The sequence below is a fragment of the Grammomys surdaster genome, unplaced genomic scaffold, assembly GCF_004785775.1.
Source record: "Grammomys surdaster isolate TR1022 unplaced genomic scaffold, NIH_TR_1.0 203, whole genome shotgun sequence".
NCBI lineage: Eukaryota > Metazoa > Chordata > Mammalia > Rodentia > Muridae > Grammomys > Grammomys surdaster.
The window spans coordinates 1123317-1146491 of record NW_021604648.1 but is presented as its reverse complement, the minus strand read 5'-3'; the positions used below and the strand labels follow the sequence as shown (position 1 = coordinate 1146491).

The following is a 23175-nucleotide window of genomic DNA, read 5'->3' as shown; positions in this document are numbered from 1 at the left end:
GCCCCACTGCAGGCACACGTGCCCCTCCTGCCCCACTGCAGGCACACATGCAGAAACCAAGCAAACATTGTTGTTAAGCGAACATCCTCAAGGAATTGCAAGGCTAATGGGAGAACAGATGCAGAGGCCACTGCAGAGTCACCCCTAGGAGGACAAGTACTAGATACTGAAACCCGTCCTGCTGGACTTGAGTTGTTTGCATTTTCTGTTTTTACTGCCTTCAGCTCTGTTAGAACAAGGCAATAAACTGCGGAATGCCATGTTGATCTCAGCAATGAACTCCAGCCCAGATACTAGTATGCTGCTGAACAAAGTTCCTCCTCTTATGGCAGAAGATGTTTCCAGATCATCAGTGCTGTAAGTTAGGGACAAGCCCCTGCCACTCACTTCCTGTGCTATTGACATAATCTCTTTTCTTGTTGTTCTGAATGGGATAATCTCAGGAATGTTCAGCAAATAATTCTTAATGTGCTGAGCCTACAGTAGAAGGCTAACCTAACTTTTGTGTTTGCTAAATATATAAATAGATAAATTCTTCACTCTCTAAACTGGAATACCTGTATATTAAATGAAGATTTTTCCCCCTCCCTTCCTAAATGAGATAGGATTCTGATGTTGGGAAGAACTTTACAAAGTATAAAGTTTTATATACATTTAAGGCAGATAAGTCTAAAAATGCTAAATTTTCTAAGTCAGACTTGTGCCTTCTATTCTTTCTTAGCTTGGTGAGGATTTAAATTTTTGCTATCTGTTAGCCACTCCTGACAGTATTTTCCCACACCTTAGAACTAGGAACTCATCTGAGAATCAGCTTAAAGGCCACAGTGCAGACCACCTCCTCCCCTTGGCTGACGCCAGAGCTATACAGCTGCTGTTGGGCAGGTGAGTGTCCTCTCTAGCTCCTTTTATTAAAACTTCTTCCAGCATTGAGTACACTGTTAGCAATACTTCCTTGGCCTCACTTCTCTCCAAGTCCTTAAACTAGGACTGTTTACCCATTAAATAAAAAGCCAGTGTGTAGCCTTTTCTTTGGGCTAAACCAGTGCATAGCCTATTTTTTGGGCTTTGCTTACAAAATGGCCCCCAATCCAGCTTTCTGTTCTTGTCTCCCGCTCTTCTCATCCATGTTAATGTGGTGTGATAAAGAGAGCATGGATTTTAATTAGAGTCCAGTTGAAATGTGATGTTTGTTACTTAGCATTGAGGCCTTAGGCAGTTATCTCAGCTACAGAAGCACCGAAAGAACTTGCAGACTTTGCAGAACTGCAATGAGGATAAGGAATGATGCCATATAGAGGAGTTAGCACAGGGTTAGCACATAGCAGTTTGATTGTTGGTAGCTATTGTTGTAACGATTATTAACGTGCACTGAAACCAGAGTCATCGTGTATTGTCTCTTGAATAGCTACTATAAACATTATTGTCTTGGAGAGATAAGCAATGCGTTATACATATACAGAATTAAGAATGCATATTTGTGCCGGGCAGTGGTGGCTCACACCTTTAATCCCAGTACTTGGGAGGCAGAGGAAGGCAGATTTCTGAGTTCGAGGCCAGCCTGGTCTACAGAGTGAGTTCCAGGACAGCCAGGACCATAAAGAGAAACCCTGTCTCGAAAAAAAGAAAAAAGAAAAAAAAAAAAGCACACTTGCCAAGAGGTGATAGTGCACGCCTTTAATTCCAGCACTTGGGAGGCAGAGGCAGGCAGATCTCTGAATTCGAGGCCAGCCTGGTCTATAAAGTGAGTTCTAGGACAGCCAGGGCTACACAAAGAAACCCTGTGGGGGAAAAGGGATGCACACGTTTTTTTTGGTTTAGTTTTAGGGTGTTTGTTTGTTTGTCTTTTGTTTTTTTTTTTGTTTTGTTTTTTAGACAGGGCTTCTCTGTGTAGCCTTGGCTGTTTAGAAAAAGACAGAGAGTAAAGCACAACCCCTGTGATTGTTCTCCTATGTGTCATAATGACAAATAGAAGTCCTCTTGGATGTAAGGCAATGGTTTGAAGATGGCTCACATTTGAGTCTGAAAGTCTGTGAACCTAGCTTGCCTGTGGGACATTCAAGTAGAGTTGTTCAGTAACCACCAGGACAACAGAGCTGGTGCTCAGGAAAGAGGATGGAAATAGAGTATCTGTCCGCTCCACAGTAGTGACTGGAAGCTGGAGGGTGTGCAAGGTCCCCCAGGGGGTGCAAAGCAGAGTAAGATCGGCCATACCCCATGTCCACTTACTGTTAAACCATAGTACGATGGCGGTCAAAGACTAGAAGAGGCCAGAAATCAAAGAACTGGAAAGGAGGTGAGAGCAATGAAAGTGTCAGTAAAAATGTCTGAGGTTAGAAGGCAGAGGACAAGGGTACCTGAGCGCCCGTGCTGATGAGACCTTATGGGAGATGGAGCTGTCTCCACAGCAACTACCATGACATGTTGTTTGAATCCAATGGGTTAATTCTTATACGCATCATAGACTAATCTGTTGGTACTGTTGACTGTTGTTGCAGCGCTGCTGCTGAAGACTGGGTAGACATTATCTCTAGAGGCCTAGATTCATGGTGTCAAGCCCAGCTGAGGTAGAGGTGAACAGCACACTGCAGGAAAGGAAACTGAGACCCGTCCCTCCAGCCTCAAGCCCCCTTTTCCTTCTTGACTCCTAAGCACACTGACTGACAGCCACATTACTCCCGATGCAGGAAACTGTTCTGGTCAAGATAAAGGAGGTTGAGATACCTCAGACTGAAGTTTACTCAACAAAATGATCCAGCTCTGCCCAGTTGTTTTCTAATTAAGCCAGCAGTTACCAAGGCCCTCCTGACGTCTAGCCTATGTATTGAGCTTAGTCAGCATTCAGGCCTGGTTTTGAAGACATGAGATATGCATCCAACATCTACACAAAAAAACAAGACTCAGTCGGACATTTAGAAGAGAAAGGGAAGGAGAAAAAAAATCCCAGAAAATTTAGCAAAAAGAATGGAATTAGAAAATATCAAGTAAAATTTAAAAGTGGCAACATTTTCAAAAGATTTAATGTCTAGATAATTGAAATTCCAGGAATATGTGTTAAGAAAAATAAAGGAGTCATGCTGAGAGTGGGCTTGTCTTATGGCTAAGAAATGCAGGCAAAATTCAATATTGTAATAAATCATAAACAGGTAAGTTAAATCAAAGAAATAATTGCAAAAATGAAAAACAAATATGGAGGGCTACATACTAAACAGTAGAGATCTCTAAATTTGTATGCAGAATAGATGGCATAGCAGACAGCTGTGGTGGGCAGCATAGACCTTAGTAAAGACAGGCAGGAGAGAGATAGGCAGTGTAGACCCTCAGTCCTTAGTAAAGACAGGTAGGAGAGAGATAGGCAGTGTAGACCCTCAGTCCTTAGTGAAGATGGGCAGGAGAGAGATAGGCAGTGTAGACCCTCAGTCCTTAGTGAAGATGGGCAGGAGAGAGAAAAGCAGTGTAGACCCGCAGTCCTTAGTGAAAATGGGCAGGAGAGGTGGCTAAGCCGTTAAAAGCACTTGCTACTGTTGCAACCTGGCTCGCTTCCCAGCATACACATGGTAGGTCACAACTCACTGTAAGGCAAGTTCCAGAAGATAGGAGTCCCTCTTCTGACCTCCACAGACATGCAAACAAACACTTATAGACATAAAGTAAAAATTTTAATTTTTTAAAAAAGCCGTTATATAGAAAAATACCAAGAATACTTTGCAAAAAAGAGCAGTTGTAAAGTTCCAAGAGGCTAGCAAGACAGCTCAGCAGATAAAGCCTCTTATCAAGCCTGACAGCCTGAGCTCCATCCCTGGAGCCGTGTGGTAGGAAAGAACCCACTCCTACAAATTGTCTGCAAATGCATGTACATGGTCTGTCACACACACAGACCTCTAAAAATAAAAGTAAAAACTGGGGCTGGAGAGATAGCTCAGTGGTTAAGAGCACTGACTGCTCTTCCAGAGGTCCCGAATTCAATTCCCAGCAACCACATGATGGTTCACAACCATCTGTAATGGGATCTAATGCCCTTTTCTGGTGTGTGTCTGAAGACAGCTACAGTGTACTCAAAATAAATAAATAAATAAATAAATAGTTTTTTTAAAAAAGTAAAAGCTGTTTGAAGTCATATACAAACATAGTCTCATTTGAAAGTGATGATTGTGCACATTTCTTTAGAAATTAAAGAAAAACAATGGTAGGTTAAAAAAGAAGCTAAGGAATAGTTAGTATAAATCAGGGGTCAACACACAGTATTTAATATTACTGCTTTATTATTAATAAATGTTCATTAAAATATTACGTTCAATAATATTAAATATTAGTTACAGTAAGAGAAAGAAAAATTTAAAAATCAATTATTCCTTAAAATGTTTATAGTTATGTATATACTTACTTCCTTAGTTTATAAACTCCTTGTAATATTCATTTTTATATTCAATATAAAATAAACCATGTCATAATAATTCCAAAGTACATATGTTTGCTTAATTGAAGGTGTTTTTGTAAATTGGCCATTTTTTGACAAAAACATTTACTTTACAAAATGATAGGTGCCATTTTTTTCTGCCTGTCAGAGCACAGACACCACAGGAGCACAGCTGGACCTAGGTTAGCCATCTCTATGGCAACCATACCACATAATGGCCAGCAACTGTTTGCTGAATGAGAGCACAGTGAGTGTCAGTAGTGGGCTTTGAGCACTAGTTGACGTCATCCCAAGAGAAGAAATAGAGTTGGAAAATGTCACCCAGTAGTCAGTTTAGAGTGTGTCCTTAGCATACGTTCTTTCACATTTAGAATGTTAGGAAGCTTTAACAGAGAGAGAGAGTAGATCTGCTGAACCTGTTAAGTCCTTTGGCTTTGTTTTTCCTGTTCCAGTACTGAATTATCCCAAGGCCATTGCTGGAATGGATTAGGCTCTCCTCCAGATTCCCCGTCTCCTGGGAGTGATGTGTATTGCAGCAGTGACCTGAATGATCCTCAGTATGACCAGAGTCTCCTGGAGAACTTGTTTTACACAGTGCCTGTAAGTCATTGAATCTGAAGCTCTGCAAATGGAGAACACAGCATTTAGTAGCCAGTCCTAATACTGTATAACTTATTTATTAATAATTACAGCTGAGGAGGAAAGTATTATCATTTTATGGTAAAGAGACAGGCCTAGAGGGCACAAGTCTTTTGTCGCAAAGATATGTAGCAAGTGTCAGAGCCAGAATCAGATAGAGTCCCTGCATCCAGAGCCTGTGTTCCAGTATGTCCCAGGCTTCCTCAGAGCACTTGTAAGAAACAGCTAGTACAGGCATGCCTTACAACCCACTAGGTATCTATACAGAGGAGTCCAGAACATTTCTATTCACGGGTGACAAAACCCTCTGTTGGCTTGTAAGATAGGGAATTCTTTTTGGGCAGTTGTGCTTTATTCCAGCCTCTTTTTTTCCTGTCAAGCTGCATGATCTGTTGCTGGTTTAGCATCTTCTAGACACTGTACCTAATGAGCCTAATCGCTTACCACAAGTAGTCCTGAAGGTTTCTGTCATGTTCCTTGTAGAAGTCCAGTTTCTGTTACTACAGTAGAATACCTGAGGTAGGCTAAGTTTATAAAAAGAGAGGTTTGTGCAGCTCAGTGTAAACTCTGCTAAGGACCACATTGTCTGTACCATCTCATGGCATATATGAGAGAGGGATCACATCACCAAGCAGGAAGCCATCATGGCAGGACCAGGTTCCACCATCATCCCTTCTAAAGACTTGTTCTAACAGAACTAAGCATCTCTTCCCATGAGGCCTGACATTTTACTGGTCACTGAGGGTGAGGCTTTCATTATAAAAGCTTTTCGGGATGCACTCTAACCATATCCAGACCACCACACTTCTGAATTTCCTTTTTTGTATGTTGGGGGAAAAAATGACTGAAATACAAGGTAGTTTATTCTGGATTGGTAGTGTCAGGGAGGGCTGCCAGAATTGAGACAAAGCAGGGGGAAATTACATGATATTATCAGGCAGAGCATAAGCAAGCATAAAAGGTTTAACAGACTTGAGAGTTTGAAAGGCAGAGAAATGGCTATCTTAGTTTGCTTTCTGTAGATGCAGTCACACCATGGTCAAAAGCAACTTGGGGAGGGGAAACAGTAAAAGGTGGAATTAGTATCAAGAAAAAAAATTTGGAAAGGTGACACCTGTTAGGATTCCAGGACTTCTGTCTCAGCAGCTATCACTGGTAACTATGTTACGTGTGAGATAGAGACATCCGTTTCACTAAAGTTCTATGTATCAAGGCCTTTACATGTTGTCTGCATTAATTATGAACTATACCAAATGTTTTTAATTCATTTTTACTTCAATTTAATTCTTTTACTAGACCTATGATATAGTACTTTCACTGTCCTACATGCCATGAAAAACAGCTTAGAGAAATTATATACAAGGAAGCTAGCCTGTGGTAAAATGTACCTGTACTCCAAGTACTTGGGAGTCTGAGGGAGGATCCAGGGTTCTGGGCCTACCCTGGTTACAGAGCAAAATCAGGGCTTCATAATCAGACTCAGCTTCAAAAAATAAAAACATATGTTGGACACTAGTGACACACAACTTTAATCCCAGCATTTGGGAGGTAGAGGCAGGTGAATCTCTGATTTTTAGGCCTGCTTGCTACACACAGAAAACCTGTCTTGAAATACATACATACATACATACATACATACATACATACATACATACATACATACCTTGTAAGTGGCAGAACTGGAATCCTTACCCTAGACATTACCAAAGTCACCTGTGTTCTTGCTGTCCCACACTCTCTAAGCTATGAGCCTGGCTTTAGAACTCTGCCCCATCTTACCTGCCTGACCTCCTGTGCCATTTTTACATGGACTCACTGGTGTCTCCACATTAGCATCTCATCCCACTCCTCAGACATCCCGGCTCTTCTTTACCGCCCTGCTTTTTTCTTCTTCTGATCCTTCTGCTGTGCGTGTGGAAATGTCATTGCTCATACAGCAAAGACAATCGGTAAATGAGTGTTTGAAGAGCACTAAGTAACCCCCCGTGCTTTATGAGCAAAATAACTTCAGAAAGTATTTGTTGATGGAGACATTGAACTAGTTGTTTTGGGGTCTGGGAATCTCTGCGCAAACCACTCAGACACCTATCTCAGTCAAATAGGAACACGAAACTCCAAACCTGATCTACTAGGAAACATGATTCAGGCTCGGGAGCTGAACTGTGACTCCAAGTTGAGGTTCTACAGGATTTCTAAACCCAAAATCCACAGACATCTGTGCCAAGTTATTCTACCAATCAGAATTTAGGAATAGGAGAATTTCCCTTAGGAACATGTCTTTGTTGTACACTTATCCTGCTCCCATTGGTTAGGGTATACAACTGTGGCAGGGGACTTGCCTTGTCTACTATCCATGTCCTAACTTGTTTACTAGGATGGGACTTGCCTAACCTTCATGTCTTAACTTGTCAACGAGGATGTCAGTTACCCATGTATATATCTCTTTCTGCTGAGTAGGATGTCAGTTACCAAGGAGGTCTTGGGAACTTAAACTTTACTGGACCACTACTCAAAATGGAAGCCATATTCCAGATAGTTAAGGTGTCTCTCTTATGTTGGGGTCTATCCCAGAGAAGGCTTATAAAAGCAAATATCATAAAAGCTTATATACAGTTGAAGGAAGTGCTGCTGGGTGGTTGGTTTGGGTCAAAGCTTATTGTGGGTACCTATACAAAGGAGTTTTACTGACTTCTATCATGATTGGTTTCCAAGGGCACAGGACATAGAAGAATATGTGATCAATCTTGGTGTTAGAAAGTTTCCTAGTAACAGCAGAAACTTATAAGAAAGTATCCTTATAATGATAGACGGGCTAGCCAGGTAAGAGTTACCTAGTCCTTAACATTTTACCTAAGCCTTAGCATTCCATGTAGGCCTTAATATTTTACCTAGACCTCAACAAATTGGTCATGAGGCATCAGGAAGACCAAGAACTTAACATGTTCATGTTCTGCTCCAAGGGCAATGTTTGCATTCTAATATTGAGTAATAGTCACAGCTTAGAAATTCAGCATTATCATGGTTTTGGTTTCTGGTATTCCAAGCTTCTTAAGCCAATTTATATTTTCCCTAATTAATTTTAAACTATGAACCTACTTAGATGTTGACTGTCTTATCTGTAACCATTTTTATTGTTTGTTTTGTCTTGTCTGAGTCAGGGTCCCATTATGTAGCTTTGGCTACCCTGGAACTCATAGAGATCCACCTGCCTCTGCCTCTCGGCTGCTGAAATTAAAAGCCTACGTCACCGTGCCAGGCGTCTGTACTCATTTGTAAAAGATGCTACTAAAGGAGAACTTAAGAGCAGAGACCTTTCTCCTTGGGTCTTTGAGTTAATTTGTCCACCTGATCGTGGATCAACAGAGTCTGCCCCAAAGTGCTAAAAGGTGGGAGCTAGAGAAGGCAGGCTTGAACAGCGGGCTTTCCTGATCACACTGTGTGTTAGCATGCTGAATGAGTGTCCTTTTTAATTTGAAGCCAAATAATCGTCATGCCCCTTTCTGTTTATTTTACATCTTGTAATACAAGAGGCTAGTTAGCCGATTACAGTAGGTGCCTTTAATCAAAAACAAAAATAAAGGGAATTTTTCAATTGATTTCTTCGTTTCTTGCTTTGAGGCAATTTGTGAAATATCATTCATCTTAAACACAATTAAAATGAGAACAGATTACTTAGAGCATGGGTAGTAGGAGGAAAGACAGTCTTTGTACCCAGCTAGGTGACATCGTAACAACCGTTCTGTCTCAGGTCTACTGTGATAGAAAACCAGACTTCAGAACCCATGGAGATAAAAATGAAGATTCGCCCCTCATAGCAGGCAGCCACAAACAAGCTACCTGGCTTTTTCCAATTGTGAAGACAAGATAAGGCGCCTGACAGGAACATGCTGAATACTTAGCTGCATGTGTAGTACCCAGCACAATGCAGAACACAGCAGACAGTCAGTGCAGTGGTCTCCCTGAGAACTTTTATGTCTTCCCTTGCTTACTCTGAATGGACTTAAAGCCTATCTTTGTGAAGTGCAGATTATCAGGAACAATATGGGATATGCCCCTGCTGTTAGTTATCTCTGTAATAGAATGGTGTTTATGAAAAGAAATTCTGCTTGCTTTTGGAGAAACAACTGTAACTGCCTTCCCTGAAGCAAGCATCTTTCAGTGTCATGCTTTCTGTTTATCTTCCCCTAGAAATCTGATGTCGGCACCAGTGATTTCCTCAGTGAAGATGATGGAATGGAACCTTCTAAAACAATGAACCAGTCAAAAGCCTCTGGCAGATCTAAGGTTGTAGGGTCAAGTGAGCACAAGCTGAAGAAAAGGGCAGCTGACAAGAAAATCAGGTGAGCTCTGAATGTTGATGTAGGATAGAACATCAGGGGTCTTTCCTCGAGGAAAATGACCATGATTTGGCCAAGACCGCCCAAGTGATTTGTTATGGCAACTCATTGAAGAATTTCAGTCCTCAAAAAGGTAATGCACAGCTCAGCAGGTAGAGGTAGGTAGATAGGATCTCTGTGAGTTCAAGGCCAACCAGCTGTATGCATAGTTCCAGGACACCCAGGGCTACATAGAGAAACCCTGTCTCAAAAAGTCAAAAAAGCCCCAAACCCCTGCATGAGAAGATGGGTTATAGAGAAGACAGAGTAATGTTGTAGATGGCTCCTACATGGAAACATGAGAGGGACACACAGTGGCATGATAACAAGGTGAGGACAATGGGCAAACCGGAATAAGGTAGACTTCTCTTCTAGAAAAACCTATTCTGTATCATCCATTCCTGCACCTAGATGGATTAAAGAATATTTTTATACACTTTTAGATGAGGACCAGATTCACTTCACAAAAGCTGTTTTCTGACCCAGCATGGAAGTCAAAGGAAGATCAGGGGTTCCAGACCAGCCTGGGCTTCATAGTGAGACCTTGTCTCAAAGGAAAACACAGAGCTGTTCCTACTTCACTTTGAACAGAAATCCTCAATGTCCATCCTCTTTCCTCCTGTGTAACTGGATTGTTCCAAATCGGGCCTCTTAACTCCTGCCTACTTGTCTGTGAACTTGCAGAAATCCAGTTGACCAAGAAGAGCTCTCAAGAATTCCAGGACAGACCCCGGCGATGTCACTAAGTGTGGATAGACTGGCTCTTCTGGGTAGAGTACATTCGGTCAGAATCATCATTGAAACCATGGGAGTTCCTCCAGATAGTCCCCATATGACACCAAGCAGGAAGAGCTTTGCTGGGAAACCACCAGTGCCAGCAGCAGCAAAAAAGCGGTACAGCTAAATAAGAAAGCTAAATGTGGCATTTGGGAACAGTGTGGCTGATAACAGGAAGTCTAACTTACGATTTGTTTTTATGTACATTTTTTGATCAATAAAAGTGATTTGAAGTTCCCAAGAATGAGGGTATATTTGGAATAAAGGAAAGTGGGGTGGAAGCTATCCTGCAGCAAGAGCGATGAACACCTAAGATGGTTGTAGCTTAGCATCTCAGAGCTCAGAGACAGCTTATACTACAGTATAAGTAGTGCTGTGGGTACTCTCAGAAACAAGCTCTGTCCCACATGGCATATGATGATAGCTTTGAGGAACAGATGTGATGTCTAAGTGACCTCTGAGGCAATTCCATCCTGAAAATGGGAACTTCAAAGATAGGCAGAAAATACAAAAACCTTCTGCTTTGTTTTTAGATTTTTTTCTTTTTTTATGTGTATGGGTGTTTTCCCTGTATGTGTATCCCGTATGTGTGTCTGGTGCCCAAGGAGATCAGAAGAGGACGTTAGCTCCCCTTGAACTGGTTAAAGACAGTTGTGAGCTCCATGCCAGTGCTGGGAACCTAACTTGGGTCCTCTGCAAAAGCAACAGGTTCTCTTAATCAATTTTTTTCTTCCAGCACTTTCTTTGTGGAGTATCACTTTCCTGTGGGCTTTTCCAAAAGTGGACTGGGAAAGACAGCTTTGATCACTGAGGTTGTTCGACTTGCCTCCAGTAAAATCACAGATGGAGGTAAGAAGCGTGCTGGTTTTCTGCTGATTGCTGCCTTTGGCCAGAGTGCTAGAATGACATGTGCGTGCCATTATCCCAGCCTGGTTTTTACCTTTTGACATGGTCTCACTATGTAGTCTAGGTCGACCTCAAACTTTCAGTCATCCTGCCTTGGCTTCCCAAGTGCTGGGATTTTAGGAATGCCACCATGCCTAGTTATAGATGTGTTTATAGTAATGTCTTAGTTAGAATTTGTATTGCTATGATGAAACACAGTAACAAGAAGCAAGTTGAGGAGGAAAGGGTCTGTTTGGCTTACACTTCCACATCTTAGTCCATCATCAAAGGAAGTGGGGACAGGAACTCAAACAGGATAGGAACCTGGAGGCAGGAGCTGTTGCAGAGGACATAGAGGGGTGTTTGCTTGTCTCAAAGGAAAACACAGAGCTATTCCTACTTCACTTTGAACAGAAATCCTCAATGCCCATCCTCTTTCCTCCTGTGCAACTGGATTGTTCCAAGTCGGGCCTCTAACTGCCTACCTATCTGTGAACTTGCAGAAATCCAGTTGACCAAGAAGTGTTCTCAAGAAATCCAGAACATACAGTTTGACACTCAAGCATGTGTCAAAGTGTCATAAAACTAACCAACACAAGTATAAAAGTTTGTAGTTTGTTGGTGGTGGTTGGTGTTTTGAGGTTTGTTTGGTTTGGTTTTTGGTTTTTCAAGACGAATTTTCTCTCTGTAGGCCTGGCTGTCCTGGAACTCACTCTGTAGACCGGGCTGGCCTCGAACACTGAGATCTGCCTGCCTTTCCCTCCTGAGTGCTGGGACAAAAGGTGTGCACCACCTCCTGGCTAAGTTTTCTGTTTGTATATAGTTAATTTTATCTACTTTTGCTGCTTATACTTTGGATACTTTTTACTTTCTTTTTTGTTGTAAATATTTACAATACCAAAAATACGTTTCTGTAACCTGATACTACAACTGCTTTTTCTTTTAATTACATTTTTTCAAAATTTAGTTTGTGTGTGAAGGTGGGGTGAGGTGCAGCTGCAGATACAGAGGCCCCAGCACAGCTTTGACTTCTCGCCTTCTGCTGAGGGCGTTAGGAGTCAGGCTCAGGTCATCAGCTTGGCAGCACATGCATCCAGCCTCTGAGCCATCTACCAGCCTGCAGCTGCTTTGCTAACACTGTCCGCGTCTACTTGGAAGGCTGGTCCTTCATTTTGACCATACCAAACACTGATTGTGGGATCTTAGAATGTGCCTAGGTAGAAAGGAACATTTGTAACACCGAATGGCAACAGAATTCAGTTTGTACATAAGAATTAATACTGTACAGAGTGTCTTTCTGTCTGTCCCTTCAGTTGACCTTCCTGCTGCCCCAAAGAGGTTATAAGTGTTACCTTCCTTTTCCCAGTTGTCACAGCCAGAGAAATTGATCTCATATCAATCATGGTGACTGTTAGTTTTCTGGGCACAGGCCTTTTGACCTGTGTATGGATCTAGATAGCAAGACCCATATCCTGCCTAAGAGCAACAAAAAGATGAGAACCAAGAGTTAAGATTGCCAGAAATCAAGAGAAAATTAGGTCAACGGCGATTTTAATGATTGAATATTCAATGTTAGATCCTCTACATAACTGGGCTGTCGATGTTTCTGCAGATGTATTAGAGATGCTTAGAAGTGAATGAACAGGTGAATGATCATCTTATAGCCTCCTTGTAAAAGGAGCACATCTTTGATTTTATTCTCAGATGCTTTTTATTCCTTTTATTTCCTAGATGAAGCTCCATAGCAGTGAAGACAAACAAAATGAACACTGTCACTTGATTTGGTTTATAACAGAAATCCCTGTGTGTTCAGAGACAGACGTTCCACCTGACATGGCTAACTAGCATCAGTAGTTGATACCTGAGTGACAGCATTTAGATTATCTGTCTATTAGCCAGAAAATGAGCTTAGTTTTACTGTTGGAATTTACAGTTTCATTCTTCTATGAATTCATTTATCCCTCCTCCTCCATCTAGTTAATCTACTTTTTTTGTTGAGCCACTTACCTGCCTGTCTTCCAAAACCAGTCATGGTTGCCGAGCCATAGTATTGCACACCTTTAATCTCAGCACTTGAGAGACAGAGGCAGGCAGATCTCTGTGAGTCTGAAGCCAGCCAGGGCTACACAGTGAGACCTGATCTCAGAATAAATAAACACTTAAAAGATCACATTGGCTTAGCCACAGTGAAGTATGTGGATGAGTCGCCTTCACATCCTGTGTTCACTTGTTTGATGATCATTTCTCATAGCAAAGCTGAACAGTATTGCTCTGCGTACCTTCTGCTTCTGTGTGGAGTCACACTGAAAGGACTGGGAAAGGGCAGATGGAGTCAACACATGGATTAGTGATGACTCTGCTTGGGCTGTGTGACCTGTGTCTGTTCTCTTTCACAGTGGTGAAATTCCAGCAGCGCTTTGTGTGTCCAGTAGAGTTTGGTGGCCCCATGATAGAGCACTGGTGGAGCTCTAGCCTCACCTTCCAAATTTATGCAAAGAAAACTCCACAGAAAAAGGTAATTCATTCATTTCAGGCTTACCTTTCACCCAGACACTCTCCTAGATAAATCAGATTTTGGGCTCAAGTAACACTGTCAAATTTAATAATCACAAGAACTCTGTGAGTTAGGTCCCTTATCACCTTCATTTCACAGAAGAAACTGAGACTTAGCAGAGTTCAGTGACTTGTCTGAGATTCCTACTCCAACAAAAACAGAACCAGAGCATCATGCAAGTTCTTGGTCCAGTCCGGTCTGCTCTGGTTTGGGTTTTTGTTTTGGTTTTAGTTTTTGAGACAGGGTCTCATTTATTTAACCCAGGCTAGAATTGAACTTGTAGTCCTCCTGCCTCAGTCTTCTAAGTGCTAGGATTGCAGGTGTGTGCCAACCACAGCTGACAGAGCGCATGTCCTGAGTGCCCATTCACAGCAGTGCAGTGGCAGTATCAGTATAGGTTTTATATAGGCCTTAACTTGAAGTTCTCATTTTTATTTGTGGGCAAAGTGTAACGGCCATTTCTTTTGTAATGGCCGGCTCTGCTACTTTGTAAAGGCTGGCAGGTTCTGCTGCTCAGGTCTGCAGGTCAGGGTCTAGCAAGAGAGAGAGTGGGAACGGAGGAAGGGCGAAAAAGGGGCGAGAGACGCAAAAGATAGATACAAGACAGAGTCTGGTGGAGTCTCTTCAAGTCTCTTCTTTATTCTCCTCTTCTATATTCTCCTCACTTCTTCAGTCTCCTGACACCTCCCGCCTTCTACCTTCTTACTTCTTCCATCTTCTACCTTCTCAATAGAAAGGAAATCCTAGGTATTTATACCCTTTAACCCTTTACCACGTGACTTGTCCTCGTGGACAAGCTCAACTGAAGGCAGTATGTCACGTGCCTTGTAGCCATGGATACCAGGAGCACCTTGCAGCTGGGGGCACTAAACAGTGTAACAAGATGTTTATCAGAGTGTGTTGAGCTATTGCAGGCTGTTGAAACAAGTCTCTTGTCAGGGTATATGGCTCGAGATGGCTGTAAAGATGATAGCCGCTTTCGGCTAAGAGTTGGCTTCCGACAGCAAAGTACTTGAATTACCCAGCCCACACCCAAAATAATAAATTTGTAGGTAGTGATTTATCAGAGAATTCCAGTTTATAAAGTTCATTGCAAGTGACCTCGTGGGAATGAGTAAGGTGGGCTGTGTGCAGCATCTTCACTGAAAGAGCAACCCAGATGATCCAACCCCATCATTGGTGTGAATAGGGTAAATGCACCTTTTGTTTTGTTTGGTGGGCCCCTCACCCCAAAATATAAACAGATACTCTTCCTAGAAAAAAAGCAAAACAGAAGGAAGAGGGAGTAAAAATCACAGAATTGTTCATCTGTGAGAAAACTTCTAGACAACCTCTGCAAACATTTTAATATATTTATATTGCATTTACCTAAACCTAGTTAATGGCTTTCTTTTAATTATAAAATAATTTTACATTATTTTAAGAAACTTGAAAAGTGTTTTTCAATTTGAATATCACCCACCAAGAAGACAGAATTTGCCCATAGCCAAGGTAGAAACAGATGGATCTCTGACATTATTTATTGTGTGTGTATGTGAGGGTGTGTACTAGGGATTGAACCTAGGACCTCAAAAATAGTTGACAAGTACTCTATTACTGAGCCCTAGACATGGTTTTACTTTTTATCTTGATCAGGTTCTCACTAGGTTACCCAGACTGATCTTGAACTCACTCTGTCATCCAGGAAGGCACTGAACTTTCTGTGCTTCCTGAGCCTCCTAAGTAACTGAGGTTTCAGACCTGTAGGACTAGGCTCTGCTGATGTGTTTTTCAACTGGGTATAATATCATACATAATTTTCTACGTATCTTTTATTTGTTGGGTTTTTTTTTTATTTAACATGTATCATGGGCTTTTATTTCATTTTTAGTAAAATAATTTTCCACATAGTTTTATGTTTGGGGATTTATATAATATATGTAATTTGTCAAACATAACAAGTGTTGCACATATTAAGCTTTTAGTAAGCTGGCAGTAGTGGTGCATTCCTATGATGCCAGCAGATAGGAGGCAGAAAGATCTCCTGGGGTACATAGCAAGTCTAGGACGGACATAGTTACAAAGTGAGACTCTATCTAAAAACAAGCAAAGGCAAGAACAGCAACAAAATGAAACTGTTAACTGATCACTTTGATGGCCGCCTGTCCTACAACTAACTATATATGGACATGCTAAAATTAGCTTAATTGTTATATATTAGAGCAGTTTCAACCTTCCTAATACTGAGACCCTTTAATACAGTTCCTCATGTCGTGGTGACCCCAAAATTATTTCATTGCTACTTCACAAATGTAATTTTGCTACTGTTTTGAATCATACATCTCTGATATGTGCCCCCCCAAAGGGGGTTACAACCACAGACTGAGAATTGCTGCATTAGACATTTAGTTGTTTCTAGTTATTAAGTACTTTTAACATATGCAGTTTATGCATAGCTTTTATATGTTATTTCTCTAGTGTAAATTCCAGAATTGGAATTATTGCAGCAAAAAATTCAAAGCTTTTCATATTACTTCCATTAGAGCAGTTTCAGCCTTCCTAATACTGTGTGACGGTATGACAGTCTTTGCGCCTTCCTAGCCGTGATAGCATCAGGCATATCAAGTGTGATCTTTCCTATTCTTAAAACATTAGCTAAGGAATCTTACTGAAGAAATCAGTATGTGAGAAGAGACTAAGTTTTAATAGAGAAAGATATTTTTTGTGGCTTATAGAATCCTCTGTAATCTTCTAGGGGAAAATAGTTAACCATGGAAGGAGGAGTGACGGCAGGCAGGATGTGGAAACATTTTCAGTCACATCATAATGGAGCTCTGTACTTCATAAGGCACTGTTCTCTCACAAGCCATCATAAGGTCACTCAGTCAACCCCACCACACTCCTCCTTACGCTTTTTCTTTCCTTTTTCCGTCAGCCAGAAGTCATTGGATCTGCATTTCTCCCTTTGCGAACTGTCATTCAGTCAGAGCTGCTTTCTTTCAGTAGCCAGCTTCCAGTGCAACAGGAAAATGGTCTGTCCTCACTTGGCCCCCTAAAGGTATGTGGGTATACATCCAGAAAGCCACAAGTATCACCTGAACTCATAAACTATTGCCTGGCACTGAGAATACAGCTGAGAACAAGAACAAGAAGTTTCCTGTGGTTGGGAGACCTCTGTTGAATTGCAGCAGAGTGCGGTGAAGGAAATAAATACCTGGAAGGAAACAAGATGGCTGACAAGCTTGCTAAGGAACTGGTGTTTACAGTGTTTTCTGAAAAGAGACACACATGTAAAAGCTCTAAAGTGAATGAGTAAACTAATAACTGTTACCACAGGATAGCAAGCAAGAGTGAGGTGGTAAAAACAGAGGTGTACAGGCAGGTCAGAGTGAAAGTCAGATCTTTGTAGGTCAAAGCAATGTTCAAATTTGAGCCTGTGAGCCAAGGAAAAGGCACCAAAGCATTGGGAGTGACATCTTTCGTTTGTAAATCTTTCTGTATGGATAATAACCAGTGACCACCCCTGGTCTTGGGTCATTCACTGTGATAAAAGCACTGCTTACCCTGCTCTGCTGGAGGTAGGCTCTCATTGTAGCTGGACTGGAACTTACTCCTCCTTTCCTGTCTCTCTCACTTTCTTTTCTCCCTCCATATATGTACAAATATGTAGTGTAAATGTATACACATGAAGAGTTTCTGAACTATCTGAGAATAAGTCACGTCATGTCTGTTTCCCTCTGAGTCCTTCACATGGATTCCATGTATTCCCTGAAATCAATATCATTGTACTTGAGTTTTAAAAACTCAGTTTAACACATGGGACATATCTCATCTATAGGCTGGCCTCACTTCGCCAGGTGTGTCAATACTTTTTTCCTTTCTAGTAGGTTTCTTCTAAAGGAGAATTAATTTCCATTTCTCTCCAACTCCCTGTAAGTTGAAAGGGTTCCATAGCCCTTCTTATTTTAGAATTTCAGTAATTTTTAAGGTAAGCTAGTTATTTATTTTGTAGATTATCCCTCTACTGGTTTACCTAAATTAATTTTTTATTTTACTTTGTTTTTTGAAACAGTTTTATTACATAGTCTCAAACTCTTGATCTTCCTACTCAGCCTCCCCGCGTTCAGGAACTACAGGTGTGCTCTAAGTAACTGAGCCTGAATCGTGTTATTAATATAGATGTAAGGTTTCAGGTATCCCTGTGACTCTGAACCAGTCATTTCATACTTCAAATCCAGTTTCTCAGTGGACAAAACAGTTATTAGATGTATGTCAGCCGGGCAGTGGTGGCGCACGCCTTTAATCCCAGCACTTGGGAGGCAGAGGCAAGTGGATTACTGAGTTCGAGACCATCCTGGTCTACAGAGGGAGTTCCAGGACAGCTAGGGCTACACAGAGAAACCCTGTCTGGAAGAAAAAAAAAAATAGATGTAAAATGGTCATTTCTTTGTTGTTTTTGTTTTGTTTTGTCTCACTATGTAGTCCTGGCTGTCTTGGAACTCACTATGTAGACCAGGCTGGCCTCAAGCTCACAGAGAGCTACCTGCCTCTGCTCCAAGTCCTGGAATTAAAGGCGTGTGCCATGATGCCTGGCTGAGGATGGTAGTCTCTGACTTCATGTTCCTTGTGCTTTTTTTATCTTTTCTTCAGTGGTGGGAGAAAAAAGTGTGGAATTTGGAGCTTTGTGCCCATTAGGCGCATGCTTTACCACAGGCTGCATCCAGCTCTGGACATCTGTTGACATCATTCTGCATAATGATAAAGACAGCTTTCTTTCCAGTTAACTGTGTGTTAGTGTGTACTCATAGATCCTGACACCATTCAACAAGTCATATACTCTGTCGCTCTAACTAAGTCTGACTTAGCCAATGAGAACCTCTTCAGCTGGAGCCTGTCATTGTACATGGCTCTATCCTTTGCTTAGCAGTTCCTTGTTTTCTAGTAGAGGATGATTTTCCAGGTCATCATATACTGATAATCTGCCTGGCAAGTCGATGTTTATACGTCTGTTCGTATTTGAATATGGATGATTCATTCTTTAATTTGCTGTCAGCTCACCTCCAAACATTCTGACTGCAGTTCTGTAAGACATCCTCACTGATGTTTCTCCTTTTGTGTTTTCTAGGTCACCATGGAGCTTGTTTTAGGTAACAAGGATTTCACTGGTATCAGTGCTAAGTTAAGTAGCAGCACCCAACCTACTCCAGCTTCTGCTGCTACAAGTTCAGATATGAGACTACCAGAAACAGGCCAGGATACCACCTCTACCAAAAATCCACAGAGCTCAAATAAAATTCATGAAGAAACTACGAAGAAAACACAGAATTTAGTGCTCCCCGACCCAGAGTCAGCAAACTCTATAGCCTCAAACTCTTCGCTCTTCACGGCTGTGCCACCTCACAATTTAGTCCATCAAATACACGGCTCGACCAGAGAGAACGGTCTGCTGTTACACGTGCTGCTGATGGTGCCAGATGGGAAAGATTTTGGTTTTGGAGAACCGGGGAAACAGCCACCTTGCAATGTTTATTTGAATTGCAAGCTCTTCAGCACAGAGGAAGTCACCAGATCTGCCGTCTCGTGGGGCACAACACAGCCTGTCTTTAATTTTTCTCAGGTAGCGTATGTTTCGTGTCCTTTAGTGGTTTATGGAGGCAAGAGACAAGTGTCTCCTAACAAATGCTTCTGTCTTCAGCGTCGAGCCTTCATACTGGAAGACACTTATGTGGAGAACTGGTGCGCTGTAGTGAGGGAGGAGTCAAGGGCCTGCCCAAAGTTTTGGTCTCTGTCACTGTTCTGTTTTCCCAAGTTCTAGATTCTATCCCTTTCTGCTGCTTTTAAAACTTTATCAGTCAAACTCCCCACTGCTCTCTTCTCTCTGAGTACTTCCATTTTATTTGTTTGTCGGTTGGTTTTTTATGTTACATTTTTTTTCTCATTTATTCTCTATTTGAATATCCATCTGTTGATTTTCTGTTGAATTTAGTGCTGATGTCTTTTTTTCATTTATTTATTTATTTATTTTTGACACTGGTTATTGAGCCTAGGGCCTCACATGTGTTAGCAAGCACTATACCACTGAGCTACATCCCCAGCAAGCCACTCTGGTTTTCTTCCTGATTCCGCAGCTAATTGCTTTCAGTCTTCAGGCCAGGAGAAAAGCCAGCCCATTTTCCTTAGAAAGGGTTGGATCTGTCTGGCAGGCACCCCTCCATTAGGAGCAGAATAAAGGCCCTAGCACATTCTCACTCCTCTCCAGCTTCAACTGTCAGCCCCCACCTGCTGCTCCTGCTGTGTTCTTCTCCTATTCTCCGAGGACACGTGTTCCACTGCTTCAGCCCTACTCTGTGTCAGTGACTTCCAAGCTATACTTCTGTGTAAATCAGACATTTCCCTCAGGGGTCAACTCGGATTGTTGGTTGAATGTCAGCCCCTGGGTATCTCTAAAGCACTTTACAGTAGCATTGCCCAACATGTACCAGGTATTCAATAAGGATGTGCAAATGAAAGAATTCGAAATGTCAGTTTGTTTTATTAAATGCTGTCCAGGCTCTGGATTGGCATCCCTTTGATAAAGGGTTCACTCTTTTTCCAGACAGTAGACGTCTTTGTTGCAAACAACTCTTTCTCCAGGCTGGAGAGAGGGCTCAGGTTAAGAAATTGCAGTACTCTTGCAGAGGATCTGAGTTGGGTTCCCAACACCCACATCAGGCAGCTTACAATGGCCTATAACTCCCAGGCCTCTGCCCTCCTTAGTACCTTCACACGTGTGCACATACCCACACACAGACAGTACAGACATACACTTAATTGAAAATAATAAAGATTAAAAATTTTAAAGCACACATGTCTCTCAGCAGGATTTAAAAATGGATCACTTTGTCTTAGAAGGTTGGGTAAATTTGTTAGGCAAGATGCCAGGTGGTGGTGGCACACGCCTTTAATCCCAGCACTTGGGAGGCAGAGGCAGGCGGATTTCTGAGTTCGAGGCCAGCCTTGTCTACAGAGTGAGTTCCAGGACAGCCAGGGCTACACAGAGAAACCCTGTCTCGATTTAAAAAAAAAAAAAAAAGTTTGGTAGGCAGCATATTTGACTTGCCTGACAACCTTCTCTGTGTCCCTACATGAACTTTGTCATTAGGGAGAACCTGTGCTGGTTTGTATCTGTCTTTTGTGTGTTAGTCTTTTATAGCAGATGTGTTTCTATGAAGATACAAACTAGGTTTTACTTTAATATCTTCAGCATAGTACTGTGCGTGCACATAGTAGGCTTTCAGTAAACCCTTGTTGAATAAAGGTATAAATTGCTTCAGCTGTGGACCTTTTTTTTCCTGATTGTTCTCCTCAGGTGATTCCTGTCTCTCTGTCTTCCAAATGCCTGGAAAGACTTAAGAACAATGTGATGATAATTGAAACTTGGAACAAGGTGCGCAGCCCAGGACAGGACAAGCTGCTCGGCCTGGTGAAACTCCCACTCCATCAGTTTTACATGTCATTCAAGTAAATAGGACCTTTTGGAATATTCTTTATTTTGCATCTTTAACTTTATACGGACTGAAGGTGAATTACTTAGATATGCAAGCATGAATAGAATCCCTCAATGGGCCTTTCTCAGTGTCCTGCTCATCTGTTGTAAAGCAGCCACACAGAGCCTACATCCTCGACTTTCAGGTGTTTGTTAAGAGCCTTAGCACTTTAAGGTAGTTAACTTTATAGCAGCCTTTGGAGCAGGCGCAGAGGAGTGAATGGAGATTTAAAGGAGTTACATTACTCATTGCAGAAGTAGTAAGAGCAGATAACCTGGCACCTTACTCTACTCTACTCAAAAGCTCTTCAGTCAGACGTAGCCTTCCAGGCTAATGGTTGACTTCCCCATCATGAAGTGGCAGTAGGGTTCATAGCAGCTGTTGTCAGGACTTCTATGACATGTTGAGGTTTGCTAACTATATGTACTCTCTTTAATAACTGGCAAAACATTGATTAACTTGAAGGTTATTTCTATTCATACAGATTTCCTTTTCTGTATGATTCAAAGTACAGATTTCTAATTCCTTTAACACTAGGCGTGGCTGTGTTGTAAATGTCGTATGTTTTACAACAGCACTTTGACCTGCCTTATCTCACTAGCGTTTCACTGTTACCTCATGAGTATTATCATGGTCCTTATTTTACAAATGAGGACAGTTACCCTGGAACTTTGAGAATTCAGTGTCTCTGGCTTCTTTTTCCTCATCTCTAAAATGAGGGTGAAGCTGGGTCTCCTTTCTCACTTGTGCAGCAGTCATGAGGATCTAGTGAGAAAATGCATGAGTTTGCCTTCCAGGAGTAGGCAAGTAGTTAAGATGGTTACATTGAACATAACCAGGCTGAGAAATACTGCTGAAACCATGGATGCCAGTATCTGTTGTCACCTCTCAGCTCACCACCACGACTAGTGCACATGGACACACACATACAGAAACACACATACATACCACCACTTTTTAGTTGTGAAACTCATCTGACCTGTTACCCTTCCTTCTCTTCTTACTCCATTAGATCCCATCCCTTGATGATCAAGTACAAAACAGTAGTAGCTACCAATTACTGAGCATCTGCTGTGTGCTGTGACCTTGTTGGCATTTAACATGGGTTATCTCTGTTTAGTGCTAACAACTCTCTTGTTAGGGCAATTTAACAAGCCCCTCTGAAGTACTGCTGCATTGCAGACACTGGACTTGGACTTGGTGCCACCATGGTACAGAGATAAATTGGACTCATTAGCAACCCTGTAATTACTGTGGATTGAATTACTGCCTTGTAATTTTAGTTTGGTTACTGACAGAATCATATTTTTTAAGTCCATTAATTTACGTTTCTGGTTATCAATCCATTTCTAACAAGCTGAGATGAGCCAAGTAAGCAACTCTGTGTTAGCGATGATTGTTATTTGCTCATTCTCAATATCTTACTCCCTAGAGATCCCAAGATTTCTCGCCTGCTGCTTGATGCCAGGTACCCAGTTGTTGCTGTTGACAGCTATATGCCTGTGATTGATGTGTTCTCGGGCCACCAAAATGGGAGTCTTCGAGTCTTTTTAGCCATGGGTTCTTCAGATCAGATAATGATGCTGCAAAGATTAAAGAATGAAGAAGGAACACTCCCTCCCTTCAGCCCTAGGCCAGCCCATTTCCTGGACCAGCCACCTGTAGCATCTGTTGCTGTGGTAAGGATCCAACACTGTAGTTCACAGGAACTATCTCATTTCTCTTACACATTTTAGTGAAACCATTACCCAGTGAAAGGCTCCAGTAAACACTATAACTTGCACCCCAGTACTTGCTTTATTTAGTGTGGGGCAAAGTATGTGTATGCGCGTGCACATTATCTGTATAAGTGCGTAATCTCGGGTGTCATTCTTCAGGAGCCTTTTATGCTTGTGTTGTGTGGTGCAGGTGTATCTGGGTATGCTGCGTGTTCTGGCAGAGGCCAGAGGTAAGCACTGGCTGCTTTTCTATTGCTCTCTACTTTAATTTTGTAATAATCTCTTCATCTTCTACGTATGGGTGTTT

The 23175-nt window shown here is 41.8% G+C and overlaps 1 protein-coding gene across 1 annotated transcript in view; it reads left to right on the top strand.

The window, feature by feature from the left end:
- The window catches only part of C2cd3 (C2 calcium dependent domain containing 3), a 92617-nt gene that overhangs the window by 17777 nt on the left and 51665 nt on the right, over positions 1-23175 (top strand). The window contains exons 6-16 of the mRNA XM_028770639.1: positions 225-357; positions 787-882; positions 4867-5014; positions 9242-9393; positions 10114-10323; positions 10943-11055; positions 13488-13606; positions 16560-16682; positions 18750-19241; positions 20973-21124; positions 22583-22829. Coding sequence (XP_028626472.1) covers positions 225-357; positions 787-882; positions 4867-5014; positions 9242-9393; positions 10114-10323; positions 10943-11055; positions 13488-13606; positions 16560-16682; positions 18750-19241; positions 20973-21124; positions 22583-22829 — 1985 coding nt within the window. The remainder of the gene's footprint in view (positions 1-224; positions 358-786; positions 883-4866; positions 5015-9241; positions 9394-10113; positions 10324-10942; positions 11056-13487; positions 13607-16559; positions 16683-18749; positions 19242-20972; positions 21125-22582; positions 22830-23175) is intronic.